At 45.6% G+C, this 16,882-nt stretch overlaps 1 protein-coding gene across 1 annotated transcript in view; it reads right to left on the bottom strand.

Annotated features, from left to right (window-relative positions):
• The window catches only part of LOC129711359 (calcium/calmodulin-dependent protein kinase type IV-like), a 142,173-nt gene that overhangs the window by 87,421 nt on the left and 37,870 nt on the right, over nt 1-16,882 (bottom strand). The window contains exon 2 of the mRNA XM_055658966.1: nt 3,162-3,240. Within this exon, the coding sequence (XP_055514941.1) occupies nt 3,162-3,240 (79 nt within the window). The remainder of the gene's footprint in view (nt 1-3,161; nt 3,241-16,882) is intronic.

Genomic DNA, 16,882 nt, shown 5'->3' on the forward strand with positions numbered 1-16,882 from the left:
TCCTTCCTGCAAATACATGGAATGTTATTTCCCTAAAATTTAAAAACCTTTCTGTGTTTCCTACTTGATAATATTAATCAATGGGACTTCAATGGCCATTAAATACTCTTGGGATAATTTAAAGGGCACAGTGGTTTAGGTAAAATGGAGAATTTAATGGTCTAATTTTTGTTCATTTATCAGAAAAAAGATGCAAGAAAATAGATAACATTTCAATATACTTTTACATTAAGCAGATACAATGAGGGACGTTGGAGAAACTCAATGGGTGAGGCAGCATTTATGGAGTGAAGGAATAGGTGATGTCTCGACCCGAAACATCACCTATTCCTTCGCTCCATAGACGTTGCCTCACCCGCTGAGTTTCTCCAGCATTTTTGTCTACCTTCGATTTTTCCATCATCTGCAGTTCTTTCTTAAACAATGAGTGAAGTTAATCACTTCTAAAAATGTGCATCATGCTCATCTCCTTGTCAACAAGTTTAGTTTAGTTTAGTTTTTAGTTTAGTTGAAAGATACAGCGTGAAAACAGGCCCTTCGGCCCACCGAGTCCACGCTGACCAATGATCACCCGCACACTTATTCTATCCTACACACTCGGGACAATTTTTACAGAAGCCAATTAACCTACAAGCCTGCACGTTCTTGGAATGTGGGAGGAAACCGGAGCACCCGGAGGAAACCCACACGGTCACGTACAAACTCTGCACAGACAGCACCTGTAGTCAGGATTGAACCGGTGTCTCTGGCGCTGTGAGGCAGCAACTCTACCGCAGCGCCTCCGTGCGGCCCAGAGGGACGGAGGTGGAACGTGTTTCCAGCTTCAGGTTTCTGGGGGTCAACATCTCTGATGACCTCTCTTGGACCCACAATACCTCAACACTGGTCAAGAAGGCTCACCAGCGTCTCTTCTTCCTGAGGAGATTAAAGAAGGTCCATCTGTCTCCTCAGATTCTGGTGAACATCTACCGCTGCACCATCAAGAGCATCCTTACCAACTGTATCACAGTATGGTATGGCAACTGCCCTGTCTCTGACCAAAAAGCACTGCAGAGGGTGGTGAAAACTGCCCAACGCATCACCGGCTCCTCACTCCCCTCCATTGAGTCTGTCCAGAGCAAGCGATGTCTGCGGAGGGCGCTCAGCATCGTCAAGGACTGCTCTCACCCCAACCACAGACTGTTTACCCTCCTCACATCCGGGAGGCGCTACAGGTCTCTCCGTTACCGGACCAGCAGGTCCAGGAACAGCTTCTTCCCTGCGGCTGTTACACAACTTAACTCTGCACCTTGGTGATTGCCAGTCACTCCTTCCCCCAGAAAAATTGCCCTATTGCCAATGTATGTACATATATATATTTTTGCTGTTCCATTATTCTATGTTCGCTCTTCTGGGTGAGATGCTAACTGCATTTTCTTGTCTCTGTACTGTACACTGCACAATGACAATAAAGATTGAATCTGAATCAAACCCATGTATCTGAGCTCTTTGCTACCAGTTTATCTGTGAATAGTCACTAATTAAGCAGAAAATTGGAATTGGTTGTTCTTCACCTATAACCCCACTCCTCCAAATGTGCACCAGAGTGGACCTTATCCTTGAGCAAGTTGCTAATTGAACCAAGATGAGTTACAGTTACTTCAGTTCAGTTCAGTTTACTTTATTGTCAGGTACATCGAGGTATAGCGAAAAGCTTTTGTTGCGTGCTATCCAGTCAAGCTCAGAAAACAAAGGAGTGAACATTCAGCTTTCAATCCCTTAACGCTCTGCTCAGTATTAATACAGGAAGGGGAACATTGAACATAGTGAAATGTGTACCTTATTCTGAACGGCATCATTTGGAGGTAGCGAAAGGGGAAGACAAGAAGGAAGAACCGTAAGAGAACAACAAAACCAGGGTAAGCGGAGAATACCCACTACGGGTGTTTAACTATGTAAGCAGAACGGCAGCCAATGTTGAAATTGTCGTAAGCTGAAGCCAAGCCATGCAAAGCTGGGTATGACAGGTCTTTAGACAGCGTCTCTGGGGAACACCATGCCGCGGGATTCTCGCTTCCACCCTGCCATCTGGTTCCATTCTGATACATGCTGATTCAGAAATCGCACATTCGCATTCGGTACGTGTGTGAACTGAGGCTCTAGCAGGACGCTTAATGTCGACGCACTCCATGCCTCAGCTTCATCATGCCAGCATCATTTGTGTGAGAATGAAAGCCACGCGGTGTAGAGTCATGCAGCACGGAAACAGGCCCTTCAGCCCAACCAGCTCGTGCCGACCCATCTGCAATAGTCCCACCTGCCCGTGTTTGGCCATATCCTCTTAAACCTTCCTATCCTTATACGGGGTTCTAATTTTGGATGATCAGCCACGATCATATTGAATGGTCATCCCCAATCAGTACCTCATATCAGGATAGGAACGTTTAAGAGGATATGGCTCGAAGGGCCGAATGGCCTACTCCTGCACCTATTTTACATGTTTCTATGTATCTATGTATCCATGTACCTGTCCACTTCCTTCGGCAAGACATGGGCTCTCATATCTAAGGAAGGATGTGTTGACGTTGGAGAGGGTCCAGAGGTTTACGAGAATTATCCCAGGAATAATTGGGTTAACATATGATGAGCGTTTGACGACACTGGGCCTGTACTCGCTGGAGTTTTGAAAGATGAGGAAGGATCTCATTGAAATTTACCGAATACCGAAAGGCTTAGATAGAGTGGATGTGGAGAGGATGTTTCCACTAGCGGGAGAGTCTAGGACCAGGGGTCATAGCCACAGAATAAAAGGACGTACATTTAGAAAGGACATTTATTTAGTTAGAGGGCTGTGAATCTGTGGAATTCATTGCCACAGATGACTGTGGAGGCCAAGTCAATGGATATTTTTAAGGCGGAGATTGGCATATTCGTGATTAGTACGTGTGTCAGGGTTGTAGTGGGAAGGCAGGAGAATGGGGTTGAGAGGAAAAGAGAGATCAGCCATGATTGAATGGCGGAGTAGACTTGATAGGCCGAATGGCCTAGTTCTGCTCCTAGAACGTATGAAGGCATGGTAGGCAGTCTCTGCCTCTTCAAGTGATGATTACATCTCCACTGGTATAGTACAGCCAATGCACAATCAGATTAAAGACTCAAAAGTAGAAACAACTTTCATTTACAGTTTTCTGCAGGACCTTTGCCGCATATTGCCTTTGAGTTTGCTTTTCTTGGCATCTATACACGATGGACGTAGCACCCCTGTCGGGAGAGAGAACAAGGCAGGTTAAAATAAATCCTAATCCATGGGGAGTTATGTTAGAACCTCATTATCATTGAACTGCATTTACATTGTTCGAGCAAGGTGTACATTTGGCGTTAGTGAGCAGACCTGGCGTATGAACATAGAACAGGACAGCACAGGAACAGGCCCTTCGGCCCACGGACATACAAGATGTATCAAGCAATAGACAGCTATTGCACGAACTGCACTTAGAACGTAGAACATTACAGCACAGGAACCAGCGCCCCAGCCCACAATGTTTGTGTCAAACATAATGCCAAGTTAATTTGTCTGTACATGATCCATATCCCTCCATTCCTTGCACTTCCATGTGCGCCACTATCGTATCTGCCAACCCTGGCAATGTGCTCCAGGCCCTCACCACTCTGTGTACAAAGCCTTGCCCTGCACATCTCTATTGAACTTTCCCCCTCTCACCTTGCAACTATGCCCTTTAGCATTTGATATTTCCAAAGGTTCAACTCGATCTATGCCTTTCATCATTTTACGCACTTCTACCAAGTCCCCCCTCAACCTCTGATGTTGATGACAAAATGCAATTAGAGCATACACTTCGAGGGAACCAGAATATAAAAGCAAGGATGTAATGCTGAGGAACTATTCGTCGTTGGTAAGACCACATTTGGAATACTGCGAGCAGTGTTGGGCTTCGTGTCTGAGGAAGGATGTGGTGGATTTGGAGAGGGGTCCAGAGGAGATTTACGAGAATGATCTTGGGAACGACTGGGTTAACATATGAGGAGCGTTTGAAGGCTCTGGGCCTGTACTCGCTGGAGTTTAGAAGGGGGATCTGAATGAAATCTACTGGATAATGAAAGGCTTAGGTAGAATGAATGTCAAAAGGATGATTCCAGTAAAGGGGGGAGTTGAGAACTAGAGGGCATAGTCTCAGATTAAAAGGACATACCTTCAAAATGGTGGTGGGGAGAAATTTCTTTAACCAGGTGGTGGGGATTCTGTGGAATTCATTGTCACAGATATCGGTGAAGATCAAGACATTGGTTATTTTTAAGGTGGAGATTGATAAGTTTTTGATGAGGGAGAGTGTCAAAGGTCACGGGGAGATAGCAGGAGAATGGGGTTGAGAAGGAAAAATAGATCAGCAATGATTGAATGGCGGAGTAGACTCGATGGGCTAAATGGCCTCATTCTGCTCCTATTGTCTTAATATCTAAAATAATCCATGGCCTCTAGTGATGGATGTTTCCACCCTGGGGAAAAGACCAGTATTGTCTATCCTATCTAGGCCTCTCATGATTTTATATCCTTTAATCAAGTCTCCCCTCAACTTCTGACGTTCCAGCCAAATAATCCACGTCTACCCAACTTCTCCCCGTAGCTGAAAGCCTCTAATCCAGGCAGCATTCTAATAAACCCTCACGGCACCCTCCATGTCTAAAGGGCCTGTCCCACGAGCATGCGACTCCATGCGGCAAGCGCGACCTAACCAGAAGCGGGGGCCGCGCGGAGGTCAAGTGAGTGATATGAAGTTCGAGCGAAGTCCGCGGGAAGTTCGCGTGTGACGTACGGTGTCGAGGCGGCTGCGGGCCGGCAGGCCGTTGCCGTGTGGAATTTTTGAATGCAGTCAGTTTTTCGGAGCCCCGCGCAATGTCGGGACCAGCTCCGCACAACTCCATACGGCTCCGGCGATCGAAGTGGGACCGGCCCTGCGAGGCCGTACGGCTCAAGCGACCACGTTAGGGTCGCACTTGCCGCATGGAGTCGCTTAGGTCGCGCTGGCCGCATGGAGTCGCATGCTCGTGGGACAGGCCCTTTAGCCTCCACATCCTTCCTGTAATGGGGCGACCAGAACTGCACGCACTACTCCAAATAAAATGATATAATCAGTCTGCCTGGGCCTACCTGATCTCCTGGTTGCCAAACATTTCCATTCCCACACTGACCTTTCTGTCCTGGGCCTCCCCCATTGTCCGAGTGAGGCCAAACGCAAATTGGAGGAACAGCCTCGCATAGGCCGCTTGGGCAGCTTACAGCCCAGTGGATTAATATTGATTTCTCTAACCATCAAGAAATCCTCTCTCTCCGTCCCTCCCCCACCCAAGTCGTCATACCAGCTTCCAAGTCGTCTTGCTGAGTCTCATTGTCTGTAACTCGTTTTCACCTAGCCCACAGCTGCCAATGGCCTGTTTCCTTTATCATTGTTATTTTGTTGCATATGTTTAATTTGTTTGTTCGATATCTCTCTACACCACTGTCTATGTCTCTCGTTTCCTTTTCCCCGACTCTCAGTCTGAAGAAGGTTCTCGACCCGAAACGCCACCTATTCCTTTTCTCCAGAGATGCTGTCCGACCCGCTGAGTTACTCCAGCTTTTTGCGTCTATCTGCGATGCTACGACTGTTCACTTTTCATCAGTAATATTCTTCACATCGAGTTCCAGAGCCAAATGGATACCCAGAGGCGAGTCTTTTAACCAGTTAATTAACAACCAAAATTAATTCTTTCTGTGATTTATTACAGCATTACATTCATTCTACATTGCTAATTGTTACACCCCACAGATATGGATGTTTGTTGAACACATTAATTGAAATTAGCAGCTCAATTTCCCCAATCTTGACGTACCACAATCTTCTTCATATGAAAACCTTCCTATGGACTGAAATTACATTAGGTGATTTGCAATGAATAGTAATTCAAATGTTCATATAAAACTCATTACACCACTACTTTAATGAAAATCTCAACTCTTAAATAAAATTTCATGCGGGATCATTAATAAATCCGCACGGGGTTAGTTCAACCTTTAAGTCTCCACTGAATGTAAGAACATTTTGGAAAATCAAATTATGTACTTAACAACCACAGATCAAGTCAAGCACAAAATTTGAAAGCAGAGATTAATGTGATATTATTCATTTAACATTACTTCCAGTGGAAAATGCAACACTGGGGATTTATATGATTATTTATGGAAGCGTGCATTTGGCACACATGCAGCGTGGAAACAGGACCTTCGGCCCACAGAGTCCACACCGACCTGTTCTACGTTATCCCATTTTCACAACCCTTCCCTATTCACTGGGGGCAATTTTTACGGAGGCCAACGTGGGAGGAAACTGGAGAACCCGGGGGAAACTCACATGGTTGCAGGGATAACGTGTAAACTCTACACAGACGGCACCCGAGGTCAGGATCGAACCTGGGTCTCTGGCGCTGTGAGACAACAGCTCAACTAGCTGCACCACCGTGCCACCCCACCAATTCTTCTACAAGTCAATCAATGAGTCATTTGGTGAGAGTTTGCTGTGTGCATTGGCACCCGTGCACCCCATCCCGCACTGGGGCGCAGCGGTAGAGTTGCTGCCTCACAGCGCTAAGTACCCGGGTTCGATCCTGACTACGGGTGCTGTCTGTGTGGAGTTTGCACGTTCTCCCTTTGACTGTGTGGGTTTTCTCCGGGTGCTCTGGTTTCCTCCAACACTCCAAAGACGTGCAGGTTTGTAGGTTCATTGGCTCCTGTAAATTCTCCCGAGGGTGTTGGATAGAACCAGTGTACGGATGATCATTGGTTGGTGCGGATTCGGTGGGCTGAAGGGCTTAATCTCTAAGCTAAAACGAAAACTAAAACTAAAACTAAACATCAGTGAACACTTCAACGGAGCTTCATTGCCCGCATGTAACTGGGGACATCTTGAAGCTTTGACAGGCAATGCAGAAGCACAAGGCATACTGCTCCAGTTTGGTCATGATCACCAAGGTCCACAGTGTTGAGCTATGCTGGAGAAGCACCTGACTAAACAATGGTGGGAGGCCAAATTTCCAGGCCAATCCTTGATTGTTTTCTAACAAGCGATCATAAGGTCATGTCATGTTATAGGAGTAGAATTAGGCCACCTAGCACATCAAGTCTATTCCGCCTTTCAATCATGGCTGATCTATCTCTCCCTCCTAACCCCATTCTCTTGCCTTCTCCCCATAACCTAGAATCTATCTATCTCCGCCTTAAAAATATGCAGTGTTGCGTCGGTAGATTTGTTGCCTTACAGCGATTACAGTGCACACTGCACCATCCATCCGGGTTCGATCCCGACTGCGGGTCCTGTCTCTACAGAGTTTGTACGTTCTCCCCATGACCCGCGTGGGTTTTCTCTGCGTTCTGCGGTTTCCTCTCACACTCCAAAGACGTACAGGTTTGTAGGTTAATTGACTTGGCATATATGTAAAAATAGTTCCGAGTGTCTTGATGTGCGGGGATTGCAGGTTTGTGCGGACGCGGTGGGCGTAAGTGCCTGTTTCTGCGCTGTATCTCTAAATTAAACCAAACCACTCCACTCGCTCCTCATTTAAAGCCTCGTTCACAGTGAACGAGGGTTCAGCCTTAGCCGCCGCATCATCCGTAAGCAGATTTGAACATGATTTAGTCAAAACAAATCAACGGTAAGTAAGGCCTTAGGCCGGATAATATCTGGAAAGGAAATGATCAAGAGGTGGAACAGGTCTGGGAATGAGATTAAATAAAGCCGTCTGGATGCCTGACAGAGAGCTTGGCCTGGAATTGCTGCCCTGTTATTGTGGAAAAGCATCTATAAAACAAAATAAAACTGAGTGAAACAAGGTAGTTAATTTGTGAGCTTCTGTACGTGATTATACAACAGTGCACTCATTTATCATCCCTTACGGTCGAATAACAAGACTCAGATCGGTCGATTGATCGAAGGACACACCATGGAAACAGGTCCTTTAGCTCACTGAGTCCACGCTGCCCATCGATCACCCGCTCACACTAGTTCTCTCCAGGGATTCTGCCTGTCCTGCTGAGTTACTCCAGATTTTTGTGTCTATCATCAGTTTAAAGCAGCATCTGTAATTTCCTTTCCACACACTAGTTCATTGTTACCCCACTTTCTCATCCACTCCCGACACACTGGGGGGCAATTAAGCTACAAACACACAAGTCTTTGGGATTTGATAGGAAACTGGGGCACTCGGAGGGAGAACGTGCAAACTCCACACAGACACCGCCCGAGGTCAGGATCGAACCCAGGGTCTCTGGTGCTGTGAGGCAGCAACTCTATTGGCTGTGCCACTATGCCTGAAGAAGGGTCTCGACCCAAAACGTCAACCATTCCTTCTCTCCAGAGATGCTGCCTGTCCCGCAGAGTTACTCCAACATTTTGTGTTTATCTTCGATTTAAACCAGCATCTGCAGTTCTTTCCTACACATTATGCCGCCCCTGATATGGATCCAGTTGCGGTCATGGCAGGTTTTCTTTTCCACAAGTAAATTTATTACATACATACAAAAGAAAACAAACGTGTACAAACTGTCCACTTTCCACACTCTCGGGACAATTCAACAGTCAGTCAGGCCTTAGGCTGGATACTATCTGGCAAGGAAATCGTCAGGAAGCTAAATCAGTCTGGGAATGTGATGAAATAAAGCCCTTGTGATTAATTGTACGGAGGCCATTAAAGTACAAACCCGCGTGCCTTTGGGATGTGGGAGGAAACTCCGTATAGACAGCACCCGTAGTCAAGACGGAACCTGGGTCTCTGGCGCTGTGAGGCAGCAACTCTACCACTGCACCACCGTGCCGCCCTTGTGATGATGGCCAATGTTTGCGGCAGGTTCCTGGTGGTGTAGGAGTATTGTCAGGGGGGACTCTGACAGGATTGGTCAATTATCTGTTGTGTGATGGCAGTATGGACCTCTCGCCAGGAATTCTTGAGATTGTGTCAATATTTAATTGAGACTCTGGGAGACATTCTGGTCTTTTGACCCTGAGAAGCTCATGTCTTTTTCTGCAGCACCCCAGGAGAGTACATCAATATTTGCCGGTGTTGTCGAGAGCATGTTACTGTTCATGTACTGGGCTCTGATAAGAACACAAACTGCTCGTAGTTAGAAAGCACTTTCACTGCAGTAGAACATCCTAATGGACCTGTCCCACTTAGGTGATTTTTTAGGCAATCTTGTCGCCAGGATAACATAGGTTGTCGCCGTTTTTTCAGCGACATGCTACGACTATGACAGGCGGCGGCAGTAACCTGAAAAATCGTCAAGTGAGACAGGCCCATGAGTCGCTGCTCACTGTGCTGTCTAAATATTCAAGAAGGGATCACAGAGACACACAGCATGGCCCTTTGTACCCCCTTCCTCCTCACATCCCAGGGCCTTCAACGTTCCTTCCAGATGAATGTGTGATTGGTTTTCATTTCTGTCAATTTAATGTATCATACTTGATGACCACATTGGAAAGACCAAAGGCAGACTGGGAGGTTGCTCTGTGTTGCACCTCAGGACGGCAGTGTGACGCAGCGATGGAGCTGCTGCCTTACAGCGCCAAGTGTACGAGTCAATGTTAAGGCCCTGTCCCACTTTCACGACCTAATTCACGACCTTTTCCCCTCAAAGCCATTTTTCATCAGGCTAGAAAAACGCCCTGACCCACTTGATGCCACGAGTACCTACGAATAGCATCACGACATGCTACGACCTACCTACGACCTCCTACGCTAGGGTCGGCCTACCACGGCTACGCTTGGGTAGGCCGACCCTGCAACATCGCCAGGACAACGGGCCTTCATGATCAGGCCAAGAACCCTGCACTTACTGCAACTGGGGCTTGAATATTACGGCAAACTGTTGATTCTGCACACTATTACAGTGTACTACTGCTAATACACTTGTACTGTATGTGAGGTGCTTATCTGATATGTATTTAAGTGGTGATGTATACAAAATAAATGTCACTGTACTTCGGTACATGGGACAAATAAAGTGCCGTACCAGTACCGTAATATAGAAAAAAGGAAAGCTGATGGAAAAGATTCTGAAACGCAGATGCTGAAACAGCTAAATACGAAGCCAGCTATTGAAAGACAAATAAATTTGCGGATGTGCGAAGAATCTTCAGATAGTGGGGTGGTCAGTGCCCGCGATGGACCGGGCAGTGCCCGCCACTCTGTGTGACCTCCTTAGTTCCCGGGTGTTTGAGTTATTGAACCAGTGCGTGATGCAACCAGTCAATCTTCAGACGCGTGGGGTGGCACGGTGGCGCAGCAATAGAGTTGCTGCCATACAGAGGCCTGGGTTCGATCGCGACTCCTTTTGGAGTGTTAGAGGAAGCCGGAGGATCCGGAGAAAACCTACGCGGTCATGGGGAGAATGTACTAACTTTGTTTGTACGTTCTCCCCGTGACCGCGTGGGTTTTCTCCGGATGCTCCGGCTTCCTCCAAAAGGAGTGTAGGTTATTAGGCTTCGGTAAAAATTGCAAATTTTCCCTAGTGTGTCGGATAGTGTTAGTGAACGGGGTGATCGCTGGTCAGCGGGGCCTTGGTGGGCTGAAGGGCCTATTTCCACAGTTTCTCTAAAGGCTAAGGTGTGCTGGGCCCAACAACATTGATGCAATTATGAAGAAAGCACATCAACGTCAACACTTTCTTAGAAGATTGAGGACACTCGGCATGATGATGAATGTTCTCTTCACCAGGCGCATGGTAGAGTTCAACAATTCAAAGGCCCTGGAACAAAGGACATTGCAAAAGCTGGTATACACTGCCTGGTCCATCGCAGGTATTGGCCTCCCCCCACCATCAATAGGATCGATAGGAGGCAATGCCTCAAAAAGGGAGCTAGTATCATCAAAGGCCCACACCAACCTGGCCATGCTCTCATTTCAATTTTACTATTGAGAAGAAGATATGGGAAAACCAAGACCACCAGGGGGCGGCACGGTGGCACAGCAGTAGAGTTGCTGCCTCACAGTGCCAGCAATCCCGGTTCGATCCTGACTACGGGTGCTGTCTATACGGTGTTTGTACGTTCCCCCTGTGACCACGTAGGTTATCTCAGTGTACTCTGGTTTCCTCCCACACTCCAAAAAGATGTACAGCGTTGCAAGTTAATTGTCTCTAATGTGTGTAGGATAGTGGGCCGATAGAATAGTGGACTCGGTGGGCCGATAGGCCTGTTCCCACGTTGTATCTCTAAACTAAAACTAAATTTACTTAATGCAATGGTAGTTCCATGTATAGTAATGTTTTATTTCAGGATCGGCACATCGAAAGGATTGATAGGAGGCGCTGCCTCAAAATGGCAGCTAGTATCATCAAAGACCCACACCACCCTAGCCATACTCTCATTTCATTCTTACCATCAGGAAGAAGATCTGGGAAACCCCCCAGATTTCAAAATAGTTTCTTCCTAGCAACCGGCAGTCTCTAGAACAGTACACAATATTCACCTCAACTTTGAACCCTGGCCTGTCTTTGTTTACACTGAGGGCTTCAGGTTATTTTTTGTACTAATATTGGGCTATTTAATTTATAAAATACCCCAATATTAGTATTTTGCTCATCACATATTATCTATATGTATTTATCTATATGTATTACAGGCCTGTTAAGCTGGCACAAGTAAGGATCTCATTGTTCCATTGTCAGCACACAAGGTAATTAAAGACTCTTGATTCTTGAAGTTGAGGGTTACTGAGGTTGGGATTTGCAAAGAATGGAAAACTTTGAAAACATCAGAGGTATTACTGGTAATAAAAAAAGGAACTGCAATGTTGCTCTATATCAACGATGGATACAAAATGCTGGAGGTAGCATCTCTGGTGAAAATGGACAGGTGACGTTTCTGGGTCTGATCTGACAAAGGGTCCTGACCCAAAACGTCACCAATCCATGTTCTCCAGAGATGCTGCCTGACCTGCTGGGTTACTCCAGTATTTTGTGTCTCTCACTGGACTAGCCTTTAATTTAAGTCAGTGTGTGGATGGGTGATTCTTCTTCCACAGAATACTGCAATCTAATTGTCTTGCTGATAATTTGGGTAATCTTCCCAAATGTGTGTGTTTGCAAACATCTTCCTTCAACAAGCAGTGAATCACAACTGATGGAGAAAACCAATACGATAAATTATTGTCATGGGGTGTGTGGAGGAAGTTGGCTGGTTTGGAATAGTTTCGAGATACAGCGTGGAAATAGGATGTTCGGCCCACTTTATCTGTGCCGACCAATGATCACCCGTTCACACTCGTTCTATGTTATTCTAGTTTTGCATTCTACACACTGGGGGCAATTTACAGAAGCCAATTAACCTACAAATCTGCACGTCTTTGGGATGTGGGAGGAAACTAGAGCACCCGGAGGAAACACAGGGAGAACTGTGGGATGATGTTTATAAAACACTTCACGTTAGACAATATGGACATAGGGGTCATAAGGACATAAGGATTAGGAAGAGAATTAGGCCATTCGGCCCATCGAGTCTACTCCACCATTCAACCATCTCTCCCTCCTAAACCCATTCTCCTGCCTTCTCCCCATAACCTCTGACACATGTTCTAATCAATAATGTATCTATCTCTGCCTTAAAAATATCCACTGACTTAGCCTCTACAGCTTTCGGCAACAGAATTCCACAGATTCGCCACCCTCTGACTAAAGAAAGTTCTCCCAATTTCCTCCCTAAAAGAATATCCTTTAATTCTGAGGTTATGACCTCTAGTTCTAGACTCTCCCACTAATTGAAACATGGCACAGCAGTAGAGTTGCTGCCGTGCACGGCGGAGACCCGGGTTCGATACTGACTTCGGGTGCTGTCTGTATGGAGTTTGTACATTCTCCCCGTGACCGCGTGGTCACACTCTAAAGATGTACAGGCTTGCAGGTTAATTTGGCTTGGGTAAAAATTGTAAATTGTCCCTAGTGTGTAGGGTAGTATTAGTGTGCAGGGATCGCTGGTCGGCGCAGACTCGATGGCTCAAAGGGCCAGTTTCCACTCTGTATCTCTAAACTAAACTAATCTAAATAAACTAGAAGATAAAGTCCATTGAATGAAGAAGTCATTTTGTTTGCACATATGACTACCTTATGACTACCAATTGGATCTTGGACTTCATATTCATGAGCCTGCCTTCATCAAGGTGTGGAGAGAGTCAACATGTTCAAGTTCATGGGAGTGCTCAACTCTGAAGTGTTCTAGACACAGCACATTGATGCAATCACAAAGAAAGCTCATCGATGCCTCAACTTCTTTCGAAGATCGAGGATATTTGGCACATTGCCGAATACACTTTTGAACTTTTACAGATGAACGGTAGGGAGCGGGCTGACTTGTTGCACCAGGGCCTGGTCTGTTAATCTGAACGCTCAGGAACAAAGGAGGTTGCAGGAAGTGGCGCTCACTGCTTGGCCCATCATGTGTACCGACCTCCCCACCACCAGAGGTATTTGTAGGGGCCACCGCCTCAAAATGGCAGCCAATATCATCAAAGACACACACCACCCTGGCCCCACCCTCATCTCGCTGCTACCATCCGGAAGAAAATACAAGAGGAACCTGAGAACTGTGACCATCAGGTTCAAGAACAGCTTCTTCCCAGCAACTATCAGGCTTTTGAACAATCCCAAACACGACCCTACCTCAGCAGTTAGTGTGAGTTGCACGACTATCTTTAGTTCTTCCACTATTATGGTGTGGTTAGCTGGAATTATTACATTTGGTGAGGTTACCAGATTATTAATTTATTGATTATTGTATATTCATCGTTGCGTTAAGATAGACACAAAAACCTGGAGTAACTCAGCGGGACAGGGAGCAGTTCTGGAGAGAAGGAATGGCTGACGTTTCGGGTCGAGATATTAATGAATCTATAGATTCATGACAATGTTATTGTTCCATTCCCAGTGCATATAACAATTAAGTTCATGTCATAGGAGCAGACGTAGGCCATTCAGCCCATTGAGTCTACCCCACTACCTCCCCATGACCCTTTGACACCCATACTAATCAAAAATCTGTCAAACTCTGTCTTAAATATACCTATTGACTTGGCCTCCACAGCCGTTTGTGGCAATGAATTCCAAAGATTCACCACCCTCTACATCTTTCTTAAAGTGCGTATTTTTATTCTGAAGCTACGGCCTCTGGTCCTAGACTCTCCCATTAGTTGAAACATTCTGTTCAAGAAGGAACTGCAGATGCAGGAAGATCGAAGGTACACAAAATTGCTGGAGAAACTCAGCGGGTGCAGCAGCATCTATGGAGCGAAGGAAATAGGCGACGTTTCGGGCCGAAACCCTTCTTCAGACTGATTCTCTCCATTCTCTCCACATCTACTCTATCCAGGCCTTTCACTATTCGGTAAGTTTCAATGAGGTACCCCCTCATCCTTCTTAACTCCAGCGAGTACAGGCCCAGTGCTCGAGTAAACACATTCTTGACACTTTCCTGACATGGGTAACTTATTAAAAGTAGAATTGTGTCATTTTTCTACAACAGTGAACTGCATTTTCAGCAAAACAATGCCAAGAATCTAAGATCAAAATTTTGTTTTTTAGTTTTAGAGATACAGCGCGGAATCAGGCCTTTCGGCCCACTGGGTTCATGCCAACCAGCAAACCCCGTATATTAACACTATCCAACACACACTAGGGACAGTTTTAACATTCACCAAGCTAATTTAGCTACAAACCTGTACATTCTTTGGAGTGTGGGAGGAAACGGAAGATCGTGGGAAAAAACCCCACGCGGTCATGTGGAGAACGTACAAACTCTGTACAGACAGTGCCCGTAGTCGGGATCGAACACGGGTCTCCGGCACTGCAAGCGCTGTAAGGCAGCAATTCTACCGCTGCGCCACCGTGCCACACTGTAACAACTATGAACAATGGTAAGCTCTTACTTAATCTCCGTGTCTGGACTTAAAAGGTTTATTAAATTCTACTCCAATTAGTTCAAATGTTTATTTGTCTGCTATAACTTACAGTTATAGTGTCAGTCAGCGTGGAAACAGGCCCTTCAGACCAACTTATCCACATTGCGACAGATGGCGCAATGGGCTAAGTGTTCGGCTGGCAACCTGAAGGTGGCTGGTTCGAATCCTGCTTGGAGTGTGTACTGTCGTTGTGTCCTTGGGCAAGACACTTCACGCACCTTTGCCTGGGACTAGAGATGGAAATTAGCTACTGATTGGCTACAATCTTGCATATTTACATGCAAATGTTAATTAATATGCACTGTCCCTATAAACAAAACATTATTATTATTATTATTATTGATCAACATGCCCCATCAACATGTCCCATCTGCCTAGTTGGGCCCATATCCCTCTAAACCAATGTGCCTCTCTAAAATGGTTCTGAAATGTTGCGATAGTACCTGCCTCAACTACCTCCTGCAGCAGCTCGTTCCATGCACCTACCACCCTTTGTGTAAAAATGTTGCCCCTCAGGTTCCAATTAAACCTTTCACCCCCCCCTCACCTTAAACCTATGTCGTTATCCTTATGTAACCCAACTACTAAAAATATATCACCATGGTTACCGAGTTTCCAGCAGCTACCAGAGATCTAATCTCTGGGTTAGAAGTATGAAATACAAAGAGCGATAAATAATAATGACATTATTTCTTACTTTGTACTGTTTTATAAATTTAATGCAATAGTGGCAGATGTTGCTGCCATCGACTCTTCATTAGTTATCTCGTTGTTGGATGTAATTGGTTGCATTACTCGAACAAACACCCTTCCTGTTTCCAGTTACGATAAAGCAAGCGTATCTGATATTTCTATTCTAAAAAAACCCACTCGGAAGGCCATTATTTACCTTATGGAACATGAGATAATATCAGCTAACAAAGTACTAGCATGTACTAAATAAATAACATGATTTAATTTGGCAGAGACATTGAATTAATGCCCCTTAAGTCTATATCCAATATAAACTTGTCATTCACATTTTCAAACCCTTCCACCCTTCTGTAAGTTGCTCTGGTTCTGCAACTTTTGAGGATTTGAACTCATCCTGCGCTCACAGTGTTCCTGAATTATGTTACTGCCGTGTTTATGCGATTTAAAAACTGAGTTGCTGAGGGACGTCAACTCCCAGGACCATGGCAAAATAATCAAATAACAGAGATGAGGCATTGGAGAGGGTCCTGAGGAAGTTTACGACAATGATCCCGGGGGTGATTGGGTTTGATGGATCTGGACCTGTACTCGCTGGGGTTTGGAAGGATGAGGGAACATCTCATTGAAACTTACCAAATAATGAAAGGCCTGGATAGAGTGGTTGTGGAGAGGATGTTTCCAGTAATGGGAGAGTCTGGAACCAGAGGGCACAGCCTCAGAATAAAAGGACGTACCTTCAAAATGGAGATTTCACATTGAAACGTACCGAATAGTGAAAGGCCTGGATAGAGTAGAAGCGGAGAGGATGTTTCCACTAGGAAGTCACCTGGTGAACATTGGTTGCCTTGCATGTGTTTCCTTTATTAGGAAGGGAGAACAGATTGGAAAACAGAATTCCACTGCAGTCTCACCATGGCCATACATGAGGGGGGACCTCATTGAAACGTAGAGAATAGTGAAAGGCTTACATAGAGTGGATGTGGAGAGGATGTTTCCATTAGTGGCAGGGTCTAGGATTAAAGGTGATAGCCTCAGAATTAAAGGACGTTCTTTCAGGAAGGAGATGAGGCGGAATTTCTTTGAATGAGGGTGGAGAATCTGTGAAAATTATTTGCCACAGAAGGCTGTGGAGGCAACCCCAGTGTATATATTTTAAGGCAGAGATAGATATATAGCTTCTTGATAAGTACGGGTGTCATAGGTTATGGGGAGAAAG

Source organism: Leucoraja erinacea, chromosome 29 (genome assembly GCF_028641065.1).
Source record: "Leucoraja erinacea ecotype New England chromosome 29, Leri_hhj_1, whole genome shotgun sequence".
Lineage (NCBI taxonomy): Eukaryota > Metazoa > Chordata > Chondrichthyes > Rajiformes > Rajidae > Leucoraja > Leucoraja erinaceus.